The sequence below is a fragment of the Vulpes vulpes genome, chromosome 6 (assembly GCF_048418805.1).
Source record: "Vulpes vulpes isolate BD-2025 chromosome 6, VulVul3, whole genome shotgun sequence".
Lineage (NCBI taxonomy): Eukaryota > Metazoa > Chordata > Mammalia > Carnivora > Canidae > Vulpes > Vulpes vulpes.
Genome location: NC_132785.1, coordinates 27743446 through 27757993, shown reverse-complemented (window position 1 = coordinate 27757993; position 14548 = coordinate 27743446). Strand labels below are relative to the sequence as shown.

The 14548-nt window shown below is 35.7% G+C and overlaps 1 protein-coding gene across 11 annotated transcripts in view; it reads left to right on the top strand.

Annotated features, from left to right (window-relative positions):
- KLF12 (KLF transcription factor 12) overlaps positions 1–14548 on the top strand; it is a 578512-nt gene that overhangs the window by 466413 nt on the left and 97551 nt on the right. For all 11 annotated transcript variants that reach the window (XM_072760694.1, XM_072760698.1, XM_072760697.1 and 8 more), the window contains one exon: positions 2091–2226. In XM_072760694.1, the coding sequence (XP_072616795.1) occupies positions 2091–2226 (136 nt within the window). The remainder of the gene's footprint in view (positions 1–2090; positions 2227–14548) is intronic.

The window sequence follows — 14548 nt, the reverse complement described above, 5'->3', positions numbered from 1 at the left end:
TTGGGTGCTTCCAGTGCTTTTGGAGTGAATGAGCGCTTCAGTAGTTCTCTGTTATCAGATGCTTCTGGAATGGGTTACGTTCCTCTACACAGTGTTTCTCCAACATCTTTAGAGATCAGATGGAAAATAAACAGTGTTTTGTGTCATACAAAGAAAACATTTAAAAACTTTCAATGAGTGTCACTACATGATTCCTGGCATTTGAGAAAGTGAATGCTGCGTTTTGGAGAAGTGAGTGCTGAGTCATATGATGGTGACCTGTTGTATTTGAGGACAGGGCCAGAAAATATGGATAATTCAGCACATAGTTGACTTTCAAACTCAACTGGCTAGTGTCTTTGAAACTGCAACATAGTTATACAACTGAAAATCATAAGATGTGACACTTTAATACGCCTAGACTCTTAAATCTCTAGATCACAGTTTCTCAACTTGGATGTTGTCAGCATTTCAGACTAGATAATTCTCTGTCATGAGTTACTGACTACCCCGTGTATTTTAAGATATCTAGCACCATCTTTGACTTTTGCCTACTAGGTGCCAGGAACATCCCTTTCTCCATGAGTCATGTGACAAATCAGATCGTGACAAGCCAGACATTGCGAAATGTATCTTGAGGGAAAGAGGACAATTTTGTCCTTGGTTGAAGACCACTGCTTTAGATTATTTGAGTGATTTTCTTTTTCAGCTAACATTTACGAAGCATTCCTTGGTTCAAAATACATTTTGGTATGTGTATATTTACAGGCAGAATGTATGTCAAATACACTAGGGCAGTAGGTTCAACAGATAGAATTTCTTTCCTAACCACATTTAGTTAGACGTATGATGGAACTCTAGCTTTTTCTACTCATATTATAAGTATTACGTAGAATCATGAGAGGTTGTCTTTTTGTGGGTAAAAAAAAAAGGGTGAAATATCAACATTTCCCAGTGGTTCTACTTAATGTGCAATTTACAGTAACAAAATAATGATTTGAGAAAAAAAAATTATAAACGTACCCAGCTGTCATTGTAACCATGATTTTAAGTGCATTTTGCTTTCCTTTGCAAACAGTGGTGGTTTTAGAAATCTCTTGTAGGCAGGTTTGAGGAGCAACTATTGGGCTGCAGCTGGCTGGGGCTAAAGTCACATATTTGTATAATGCAATTGCATAGCTAGTGCAATACTTTTAATTTAGAAGATGTGCTTATTTTGTGCTTGAGGTGAGGCCTCATGGAAGCCCTAGATGGTGGTGGATACTAAAACTTCATAGAGAGGAGGAAGTGGAAATGAAATCTAAATTTTTAAAATATGTGTTCACATATTAAATGTTGATTGTAATCTTTTCATTTGAAAGGATCTGATGGTCCTAGTCAACAGGGGTCACAGAACATCAGGCTATTTCTTGCTTTGTTGGCAGATTCACAGTGGGAGAAGAATCATATCTGGAAATGCCTTTCTGAAAAATGAAATCAGAATGGAGTTGAACACTTTCTACCACATAAAACATATATTTAAAATGCTGCTGCTTCTGTCATTTTTGTGCACTCAGATCTCCACTTAGAACAGTAATGAACTGTGAGGCAGTATTCGCTGAAGTATGAAAAATACCTAAAACTTTGTTAGCCTTGTAAACCCAGTTCTTCTTTAAGCTTATTAAGAGAGCTATAGGCAGATAAAATCTCCCCTCCCTTGGCTCTCCACCTTCCAGGGAATGTGCTAACAAGCAGTGAAATGGCCAGAACTCTGGCAGCAGAAGCAAGAAGGAAGAGCCAGGGGGTTGCACAGTAACTCATGAGCCTACTTAATCAGCTTCTGACCACTCAGGAGTTGGTAATATTGTGGATTTTATAGTTTCGATTCTGTAATCATCCCCTGAAACTGTTGAGAGCTGATGGAGGTTCTGCAAATCAAATGAACAAGGGAAAAGTCAATAAATGCTCAGTACATAAAATGCACCACTTTCACTAATTCCTGGGATTTCTGGAGAATTCCATGTGCATCGTGATAGGCACAGAAGAGAGATGCCGTGCTTGATGTTGGTCCAGGACAAGGTTAACTTTCTGCACACTAATTTTAATTCATTATATATGCCTTTTTTTCCCAGCACAAATGGACCCCCGAGGCCTATCTCCCAGACAAAGTAAAAGTGACAGTGACGATGATGACCTGCCAAATGTGACCTTAGATAGCGTTAATGAGACTGGATCTACGGCCCTTTCCATAGCCAGAGCAGTACAAGAGTAAGTACCATGTTCTCAGGATGAAATAAGACTCGCCAAGTGATCAGTGGGTAATGGAAGCAGCAGTACCTCCTGTTCCCAAGACTTGTCATTCTAGCTCTGAACGGGCACACGCGTCAGCATCCTTCCATCCAGGCTTATGTTCTTTGGGAGCAGATTAGGGGAAGGCATGAAGCATTTTACACAGTTGAAAATTTGTGCTTTTATTAGAAATGAGGCTTCTATGCATCTTTCCTGATACCTCCCATCTCGTCTCCTTAACTCTGAAAAAAATATATTGGTTTTTTTAATATCACCATCCAATTATTGTCATCATTGTTGTTATCCATATACAACAGTCAAGAGAAATAAAATATACCAAGTATTATAATCTTGTTTTGATAGGAAAGTACTGAACAGCTTTTTTGAAATTTCGAATTTGGAAGATGATGTGTCACCACTTTGAAAAATTAGAATCATATGTCATTTTTAAAGAGATCTTTTCTGTCTCCTTTAATCTGGACCATAAAGTTAGATTTCATCCTTGTTCATCAAAGATAGTTGCTTTTCCATCATTATCGATTCTTTATCTAAGAATTGAACCTATGTCTAGTCCTTGTATGTTTTTTCTCTGGAATAATTTTTAATAACACAATCTTACGTAAGTGTAGGATTTAAATAGCCACTGCTATTGCTGACACATGAGTTAGCAGTCCACTCAGAATGATCTTAGTCACTTTCCATATTTTAATTCCTTTTCCCAGATATTGACTATGTACTGATTCTGCTCCGTGCATCAATCTTTGAAATCTTTAAAAAAAAACACACACGCACATTAGTATAGCATTTTAGAATTTAAAGCATATGTATGTATGTGGGTGTGTAAAATGAATAATACGTTTCTATGTTAAGTAATACATATTATATATTTATATATGTTTGTGCACACATACAAATATATATGATGTATTAGGATGAAATGAATCTAAAATGAAATTTAGAGTCAGATCTGAATTCAAATTCACATTTAAGCTCTTAGTGATTATGTTTTTGGCCAAGTTATTTAACCACTCTGAGATGTTTCTTCATCTGTATAAGAAAATCAGAATACTTACCATATAGCACTGTTATGAGGATAAAATATAGTTATAAGATGAACAAGTCACAAGGTTTTGGCACATAGAAGGCTTCATTTAACTACGGAATTAGTATTGTAATTATAGTAGTGGTGTATAGTTTATGACAACCAGGAAATTACAGTGTTGCAAAAATTGTTATTCTCATTGCACAAAGGAAGACACTCAGAATCAGAGAAGTTAAATGACTCCTCCAAACTCATATAATAAGTAGTAGCAAGACAAAGTTTTGGACTTCTGACTCCGAAACACAGATCTTTTTCTAAGAGTACCTGTCATGTTTGTTTCCAATGATATTCTTTCTCTTCAGCACCTATAAAATGCATTTTTTCACTCCTTTGTTCAAATAACTGTTGTAGTTGCTTAGTTTCTCCAAAGCAGGTGTTCATTAGAGCCAGGATAGGGATTGAATCAAAGGGGTTGCTGAAATCATTTTAAATGGTGTCAGGCTGAGTCACTTCATTGTTTATCCAGCGATTAGCACCGTTAGTATGGTCTTGTGTGACCTAAATCCTAAGATCCATCTTTAAAATTAGACTAAATGATGACAAGTTTTAATTCTAAGTTGAATAATAGGTTTCAGGAACATCTTAGTTATTTTGTTTTCCTGTATCATTATAATACATGTATATATATATATATATATATATTGTGTGTGTGTGTGTGTGTGTGTGTGTGTGTGTTTACAGAGATGGGTGTGTTTCTTTTGCTTGAAAATTTAAAGTTTGGAACCATGATTCTGAAAATCTAAATTATGTTTATATGGGACTTAGGTAACAAATAATGGTATTAACTTTTTAAACATAACTATTTTTTTTTGCTTTTAATATTATGTGCTTATAACATACAGTGTATTTTAACGTGAAACATTTAACAGCAGCCTTGAGAAATGGAGCTTCATTTTCAGCCTGACCTCTCTGGCTTGCTTTGTGAAAACATATTTAAGCCAGAGTATCTTGTATAACTGCATATGCCTGCTTTTATTACTATTACAAAAGTTGCCTGTGTATCTAGGGAAATGCCAGATTCATTATTCATGTAAGTGTTTTCATTAAACGATTAGTAAAGAATACTCAGCCGTCACCTGGGAAGCCCTAGAACGCCAGGACCCATCAATAGTTAATTAACTATCATTCAAGACGCAGTATGTGTATGTATATAAACACCAGGAAGTGCAAAGATACTGTTAGCTGAAGCAAGAAGAATGCTCTGTAGACACCTCTTAAGTAAGGGTGTATTTCAAACTTAGAGTAATATACTGAGGAAAATTTTACTCTGGGACAAATAAATATATAATCCTTGTTAGACACTTAAAAAAAAATAAAAACCTGTACTTAGGTTTGCCCAAAGTTAATATTCAGTGTATGTGGTTGTAAGCATGTTTTTCTGCTCCTCTCTTAGTTTCTCCTTGATTCTTTAATGCATATTGCTCTTGGTTATTTTCTGTTTTCTCTTTTTCTGTTTGCCTTTGGATCTTGATGCCTTCTATTAACTCAAAAGCTGTCAAACAAAAAGTTCAGTTTACTATGATCAATAAAATAACACTTTAAATAGTAAAAGTGTAAAACATCAGTTTGGGATATACAAGATGAGAGGATTTCAAAAGATACCTGTTGACCTCTTCTCTGTACTTGCAAAACTTTCTTGAGGGAGTTAGATTGAGAAGTCTGTCTATAAGTAAAGAGGCAATGACATCAAAGGTTTCTGTTTATTAGAGGTAGCATATTTTAAAAGCTTTGGGCAACCAGTACACATTTGGCTTTCCAATCAAAGGCAAAAGGAGTCATGGTTTAGGAGGGGTTTAAAGGCTGGCCTCTTAATTCATTGGCTACCAATGCTGTGTCACTCCAGGACGAGAAAGGGGAAAATAAGGAAGGAGGAGGATATTAAGGAAGATTGACACTAGACATGGATAAAACTGCCTTGACCTTGACCTGTCCTTACAGCAAGATGCTAACCCCCATGGTAGATCATCTCCAACAGATGCTCTTTGTCTTCTTTCTCATTCAGGTTCATAGCCTTGTCTTATGCAATAATCATTATAGTTTGGGTTTTTAATTAGGTGACTTTATTAACATTGATATATCTACATAGCATAAACCTTAATATACTAATAATTTTTTTCTAAATGTCTGATATTATGCATTTTGCTGTTTTTTTGTTTTTAAGATTTATTTATTTGGAGAGGAGAGGTAGAGGGAGAAAGGGAGAGGGCTGAGCATGGAGCCTGCCACGGCGCTGGATCTCAGGACCCTGAGATCATGACTTGAGATGAAATCAAGAGTTGGACACTTAACTGACTGAGCCATCCAGGCACCCTTGCATTCTACTTGTTTCTAAAATGAACTTGTAATCCTTTAGTTTAAGAAATGTTCCCCTTGATTTGAAATGCAGAAGTTGTTAGCCAAAATTGCATCTTTCCCCCATATTCCTGTCTTTAAATAATAAAAAGAACTAGAGCAGCAACCGGAGGTCACTTTGATGTGTAAAGGTTTATATTATAGTGAGGCTCCTGAACTATGCTTGAACTAATCATTTCAACCACTTTCATTAATTCATTTGATTATCATGTATCAGCTCAGGATCAGTGAAATCAAACACAATGGTGAAAGCCACACAGAGGCTCTGACCTCTTCTTATTTTAATTGTGCAGATACTGTCCGAGGCAGAAACCATGTGTTCAGTAATTCTGACAAAGCCAACTTCCAGCAATTCATAGAACATCTGTTTTGTTTTGGTCTGGTTTTTTTCCCCCGATGGTAAAATAGGGTCATTACCCTTAACAACTTGACAAACATAATTATGAAATAAGTGTTTGGAAAAAGAGAAGTACAGGCACATGATTAGAGCAAATTATTGTAATTAACTCTCACCCCAGGCAAAACAACCGTATTTTTTTAAATAGGTACAGTTTGGCTGTGTTACCCAGACCCTCTAATTTCTGTTCCCCTTTTTATTCTTTTTCTCTAATTTTCCAAACATTCATACTCCTTGTTCGTTAACAGGAGTAGAATAGTCAACTTTATGCAAACTAAAGTATAAGTGAAGGAGAATATCTCCTGAGAGAAATTTCAGTGTAACCAGGAGCAAACCTTAAGCTAAAAGAATAAAGATCTGGACACAGGCATCCCCTACATTCAGAAGTTCCCATTATGCCACTTTGCTTTTACAAAAGACCTATGTCAGTACCTATTGTTGCTGACTGAAAGAAAGCCAAAGAGGATTTTCATCTTTACAAAAAAAGTGAACAGCAAAAATAGTGTTCAGTATATTTGTGCAGCAAACCCTTACAGAGGCAGCACATACTCCACGCAGCAAGAACAGCCCCCCCAGACTCCCTCCCCAGGAACCAAACCCAGCGTCCCAGCACCAAGCTATCAGAGCCTTAAGCTGTGTCTCTGAGCAGCTGTGCTTTATCTCAATGTATTGTGTGCTTCCCTCAGCAACATGTCCTAAGGCATCACAAAGTTCTAAGAAAGGTTATTTTGGGGGTTTGGGAATACTCAAAAACTTTTCCATATGTTAGTGTTCATTGCCTCTTCGCTCTACACCATTTTGGCTTAGGAAAGATATCATAGGAATGATCTACTTTCAGACAGTGGGGAAAACCTGTATAATACTTTCAGTAAGAACAAGGTGGGGAGGGCAGGGTGGAGGGTGAGGGAAGCAGATGGAGATGTTAAGGAGATAAACCTGTGTTATTCCTGTCAGTCCTTGGAGAATTGGTTCATGCATGTTACTGTGTAACTCACACCACCTCTGAGGAGTCTATCCTCTCTGATCTTTATTATAACTCTCAAAGGGAAGGCAAGCAACAAAATTAGTAGCATTAGAAACTTTTTACTTTGGCTAGCATCTCTGATACTTGCTACTCGATAAAAGGATAAAAGGATTTTCTTTTTAAATGGTTCATTGTCAAGTACATATAAGCTTACCAAAACACTTCACTGTCTTCCTCCCCCTGTTTTTCTTACAATTGACCCTTGAACAACACCTGTTCGATTGTGCAAGTCCCCTTCTATGCACTTTGTTTTCAATAAATACAGTAGAATACTGTAAATGTATTTTCTCTTCCTCATGATTTTGTTAATATTTCCTATTCTCTAGCATACTTCATTGCAAGGATACAGCATGTTATACATATGCAAAATATGGGCTGGTTGTGTTATTGATAAGCTTCCAGTCAACAGTAGGCTATTAGCAGTTAAGCTTGGGAGGAGTCAAAAGTTACATGTGGATTATTGACTCCACAGTGAGGTCAGCATCCCTAACCCCTGGGCTGTTCAAGGTCAACTGTGTATTGCTCACATGAAGGTCTCTTCTTCTTAAAAATTACTTGAATTTTTGGAAATGAAGAGTGTTATCATTAGTACATTTTCACCTAAATGTTCTTTGAAAAAATAGCTATGGTAGGAAATTAGATTTCCTGTTCTAATCTCAAACTTTGTTGCTAGTTCAAACAACATGGTTCTTAATTTAGAAAAGTACATTTAATGGTAAAAACGGGTCAGAAATCTTGGGGCATCTAGATGTCCCAGTCAGTTTAGCATCCGACTCTTTGTTTGGCCTCAGGTCGTGATCAGGGTTGAGATCCAGCCCTGTGTCGGGCTCTGCGCTGGATGTGGAGCCTGCTTGCTCACCCCCCCACACACACATGCCCACCCCCATGCTTGCTTGCTCTCTCACTCTCTCTCAAAAATAAAAAATCTTTTTCTTTAAAAAAAAGGGGGGGGGATCAGAAATATTGAATGGTACTTTTTGGTTTTGGTTTTGTCTTGTTCTGAACTTCTTGAACATTCGTCCTGTTTTTCTTAATCTCCTCCTGTATGATTGCACTAATGTCTTTTAAGTTATAGTAAAGTATAAACAAAGGAAGTGTGACTGACAGCCTACTCTTCAGCAGATACTGTGAAAACTCATATAGAGTTTTCATTTTCTTTGCCCTGTGATCCTGTTTTTATCCTGCAGATAAAGAAACAGAAGCCCAGAGAGGTTTATTCTATCCCCAGAGGTCCTGCAGCTGGTAATTTGCAGAACTCATATTCAAATCCAAGTTTGTCTGACCTGTATTCCTTTATGAAGGCAGCTTCCATCTTTGTGTTATGGCTTTAATATCTCTCAACTTCAATTATCTTAAATTAGCAAAGTTTTTTGAACCTTGAATCCCAGTAATCACACAGTTTTCTGAAATAATTTCAGATATTTTCTTATTTAAACTCGTTACTTTTAATATAATCTGATACAGGGAGAATAATTATAAATAATTCTATCAAGTGCCTTCTCAGATATTTTTTTAAAGCTATTCCACTTCTATAAATCACCTATATTATCTTGAAGTATGAGGAAATAAAATATAAACATATTAGTGGTTTTCATATAAACTTCACTGATACTATTTTATTTAAATTATTTTTGGGAAAAAAAATGGTTTCAAGTGTGTTTTAGTATATACATAGGTTCTGACATTTCCAGATCCAAAAAGTGAACGTCCCTTGTAGAATTGCTTTCTGTTGATCTATAAAAAGAACAGATTTGCCCAAGGATTAAAATTGTCCTGTGTCATCTTATTTTGTACCCCTTGACTAAAAAATCTGAGACTATTTGGATCATGTGTCTCTCCTCATCTGCTGAATGGAATGAACCCAACCAAGCTGATTGTACCCAGAGAAAAAGCCGGAGAGCTCAACATGTCAGAAGACTTCTGCTTTTCTTCTCAGATCTTTTCTAGATTCTTGTCTCATTAAAAGAAGTTATAGATTTATTTAATAAGCCTAACGTGTTTGGAACACCTTCAGATCCCTCCACTTCATGTCCTACCAAAAAAGCAGCTATGATTCACATCAATAGGTGGAACTCTAGATCTGTGATAGTGACTGTCATGGCCGAAATGGGCTCTCTTGATGGGCAAATGAGAGGTGTTCATTCCCTCACCAGGGGAGATCAATGTATTTGGGTTGCTCTTCTTTTGCGAGAGCTCAGAAAAAGCTGCTGATTTTCAGTAAATGAACACAGATAAAATCTAACGTGTATGCTTAGCCTGCATCAGCCCATCAGTCTCTGAAGCCTTAAAAAAAAAAAAAAATTAAAAATAGTGATCACTGAATAACTCAGTCCCTAGGTGTTCAACACCAAGATGGAGACCATTACACCTACACACAGTCCCATAAATCTGTCTGGGTGGGACACTACTGATCCCTCCTTTAATTAAGAAAAGTGTGGTCAAGTTCAGCCAATAATTTGATATTTGAATTGTTTCATGAGGTACCAAATTAAGTGATATATTCATTTGGTGAGTTGTTCATTAATTTATTCCACCCTGTGTTACATGCTAAGGTTACAGGATGAATGATTCATAGTACCTTAGCACAGGGAGCTCAGAGTCAAAATATATGAGATGAAGCCAAGCACAGTAAGATAAATATATTGTAAAGGCTACAGTGAGAGAACAGAATGGGTACACCTAATAACTCAGTCTGTAATAGATAAGAAAACTCATGTGCAGTAGGAGTGCAAAAGTTCACAATGACTGGTGCACAGGTGAGTGTAGCAGCAAGAGGGAAGAGGAAGCTGCTTGGGGAGGTAGGTAGGAACCTGATGGACCGAATCAGGAAGGATAAATGTATTCTCTAGATAGTGGGATGTGTGGATAGACTTTAAGTGGGAACAGCAAATACCAGTCTCAAGGAACCATGTACATGTGCAACCTGTACATGGTTGCACAGGTTGAGCACTTTACAACCCCAAGTGGTGCTATTTACATCATTGTGGATATAAATAGTACTGCCTAGATGTCCACAGTTTCCATGGTTAGTACACAGGAGCTTGTGGCATAAAGCTACATAGATATCTATAAGGAGATAGATACAAATTCATATAAAGTGGTAGGGATGAGAGGAGACGGACAGGAAGCACATATCTCTGAAGAAGATAAGTGCTATGGAGGTAGGAGAAACAGGATGTGAGTGTTAAGTTGGGTGGAGGTGAAAGAGAGGGTTCATGACTTCATTAAGATGTTCTGAGAAGAACTCTCTGAGAAGACTATGTTTTAAGAAGGACCCAAAGAGAAAGGAAAAAAAAAAAAAAAAAGAAGGACCCAAAGAGGCGTGAGGTCAGGTCACAAAGAGCATTCAAGGGAATAACAAGTGCAAAGACTCTAAGACTAGAATATTCTGGGATGAGTAAACAAACTCACTGACTAGCTAGAGAACATTATTAGTGAAAATTCCTTGATCTTACAGAAGATACTGAGCTCCCTAGATACCAACGACTTATGCCAGCATTCCATCCCCGGGGAGAAGGGCTTGTGGGAGTGAACCTTTTTTAATCCACTCATACTTTTCCCTCTAGACTATGATAAAAATTCTGTTTTTCTAAGGGAATCTGCAGTTACTTAACCAAAACAGGAATCAAAAAGCAGATGAAAAAATGCAAAACCAGTTTTCCCTTTCAAAACATTAGTTTACTTTGTACTTCTTTTCGGTCTGGGTTCTTGAAACCTAGTTTTGTATCCCCCAGTGATTCAAAAATATCCGTAACCCTAGAAAGTTTTTAAAAATATATTCTTACTGTACCTTCTAGTAGCCTTTAAGAACTTTTCCTTAAAAATGGTGCAGCTATTGTTCCAAGTAAGAGCTTATCCTTAGAACTTTTTGTGTATGAGTCTTTTTGATCATTAAGTACAAAAGAAGGTATCTTATATAAAAGCTATACCCAGGTGTTGCTGTTATGAGAGTGATTTATGTCTCTCATCTATATGATAGGCATTTTATAATCTCTGCCTAATGCTAAACAATCAGTTTGATCTCCCTCTATCTCAACTGACTGGAACATCTTCTGATATACCATAGAATACCATAGATATAAACATTAATTTTAGCCTTCCTAACGACTTGGAAATTATTGGGTTAACTGGGCGTTGATTTGTTTTTTAAACCACCATTCCTCATTTTAATGAATTTACTACTTGGTGATCAATTTAAAAATAGAAATCAGGCTTTTTAAAACCAGACTTTTTGTTTTTTATTTTAAAATAAACGTTATTAATAAATAAAATAAAATAAAATAAAATAAAATAAAATAAAATAAAATAAAATAAAATAAAATAAAATAAAATAAAATAAAATAAAATAAAATAAAATAAAATAAAATAAAATAAAATAAATAAAATAAAATAAAATAAATAAACGTTATTGGAGAATTCCAAAGTTATGTCTTGGATAGAATTGATGAACCGCTTCTATTTAACAGTAGCTACATATTTTTGCTACTTTTAGGCTTAAATTTTTTTAGCATTAGTAATTTTTATGATGATTCATAATTTAAAATATGTTGGTATTTCATGTGGTCATATAGTATATATACTCCAAACTGATTGCAAGTATTAATCTACTTTTAATTGCTTAATAGACTTTTCCATGTGAGATCTTTATGTAGCTTTTTTTTGTTGTTGTTGTTATATCTCCTACCTATAATCACATTGCAAATTTATGTACACCATTTATATTTCTCATATATATTCCTAATGGGTGTAACTTGTGAGTATAGGTAGTCATTTCTCATGCATTTTTGATGTGTGTTGACATAGATACTCAGTGATAATGTTGAAATATTAATAAGTTTCGCTACAAGTTCCCAGAACTATTCATCACTATTTCATTTATTAATGTAGTCAGAGAGAGTACACATGATAGAAAACCATACTGTAATATATTTGAAATTAACTCAATTCACCAGGATATAATCTCTTCTATTTTCAGTCAAACGCTCTAGACACTCTTTTCTTATTACTCTTTATGAGTTATAGCCATTGTACCATAATTTTCCTTTACTTTATAGCACTTTCCCACACACTTGAATCTCATTGAATACATTTAGTTACATGCATCAAAGGAAAGTAAAAAATTGAAAGATACATTTTCATGGAGAACCTGCTGCTGTATAGCAAAATCTAATACAGATAGAAAAGATAGCTTGGAAAAGAGTGAATCTTATCAGGGTGATGTTTTACCATGAGATTTTGCTATCCATTTACACAGTAGCATAGCTGAGGGTCACCATCCAGCTGCAGTGTACTATATCATGCATCATGGCTTATCTTAAAAGTTAAACCCCAGACCACGTGTGATTAGTAGGGTAAAAATACCAGCAAATTTTGAAAATGTTTCTCGTTGATTATCTGAAAAATTATTAGTTGCAGGAAAGAATTCCAAGCTTTAAGTTATAAAATAAAATTAATTTTATCAAAATATAGTTTAAAAATTACCTGATATATCACTTGTGTTGTTTTCTCTCTACTTATAGAAAAACAAACCTAATATATAAAAACTGTAGCTATGACTTAATTTAAACGTAATTATATATTCTTAGCTAAAATGATCATTTTATCAATGTAATTTTTAATACTAGACTGAGTCAAATACTACTTCTAGATAAAATTCTGGATCTTTTTTAGATAACTTGAATAAAATTGTTTCTGTCAATATGTTTATCTACCTACCTACCCACCTATCTACTCACCTATGTATTGTTCCAAATATTGGTTACTTTGGGCTGCAAATAACAGTAAGCCTTACTAGAGAGCTTAAACATGGAATTCTTTTCCTAGTATAACAGGAAGCCTAGGATAAACAGGACAGACTGGTGGAGATGCTCAGAATGTTCTGAAGATGTCTTCTTTCTTCCTGTTTTGTTGCCCTTCTGTTGTGATTTTCTATCTAATGCTTGTATGAAGTCGACTGCATCTTCAGGCATATGCCCCTATTCTAGTCAGAAGGAAAGAAGTAAAGGTGCCAGCCAAGTAACAGAAGAGCATACCAGCCAATTATGTCACTTTTTCTTTTTTGTAAAAGATTTTATTTATTTGAGAGAAAGAGTGAGCAACAGAAAGCCCTGGTTCTGGGAGAGGCAGAGGGAGAGGGAGAAGCAAATTCCTCGTGAGCATGCAGCCCGACACAGAGTTCAATCCCAGGACCCTGGGATTGTGACCTGAACCAAAGCCAGACATTTAACTGACTAAGCCACCCAGGCACCCCTACTATGTCACTTTTAAAAAGCTTTCCTGGGAGCCTTACCCTGTGACTTCTGCCTGTATCTCATTGACTAAAACTGATTTGCATGTTCCAAATTATTGGAATATGGCTAAGCGAAAAGAAAGCTATGGGCAGGACTGAGTCAAGTAAACAGTATCATCTGCGCCAAACTTAAAGTTTAATCCTTAAGAAAAATAAGGTACCACCCCAAACCCAATGTCAAGGTGTTTTCTTTTTTCCTTTTTTAAAAAACTCAGTCATCTGTTGACACTATAATGCTGTATAGACAGCCATTCCAAAACTCTGTGACATATTACTATGAAGCATTACTTTTCTTCCATGCATGAGCTGGTTGGTTGGGGCAGGTCCACAGGTTGTTGGAGCAGCACTGCTCATGTCTCTCATTTTTCTAAACCCAACAGACTACCTATGGTATGTACTTCTCACAGCAGTGGCTGAAGTGTAAGAGAACAACCCTACTTGTACAAATGCATTTTAAGCCATTGCTCATGTAACTCATCCACCAACATCTCTTGGCCAGAGCCGAGTCCCATGATGTAGCCTAGCATCAATGTAGTAGGGACCATATTTAAGAGAGTGATGACTAACTTACTAATATTTTGGAAAAAGAAAGGCTATTGTTTATGGAAGCAATTAAAATTACCTAATATACCTATTTTAAAAATCTAATTTACTAAGTTTTGTCAAATTTTAGTCATGTATTCTGATAAAATTTCTAGGTGGATTCTGGTGGATTTAATAAATTCTTCCCCCTAGCTTCTCTTAATGGTATATTTTTAAAAATCAGTAATAACAAGTACATTTGTTATGTCTTAGTATCTGAATTTCATAAGGTAAATTCTTATCTCCAGGGTTTATACTCTAGAAGTGTTCCATTTCGCTAAGTGTAATAGAGGGTATTATTAAAATATAGTGTTTAAACAACTGATTCCAGCTGAATAAGCAAAATCTGTAAAACATAGTTATGGTCAGTCTTTAAACTTAAATTAACATTGATTAATCTCTTATAGTATACAGAATGTGTAAAAATAACATCATCAGTTATTTTGCCTTTTGCCTCTGATTTCAGAAAATAAAATCTTCTGATTATATAGCTATTGGCTACAATAGTGACGAAACAAAGCAAAATTATACAGAGAATTTAAAATAATATATTTG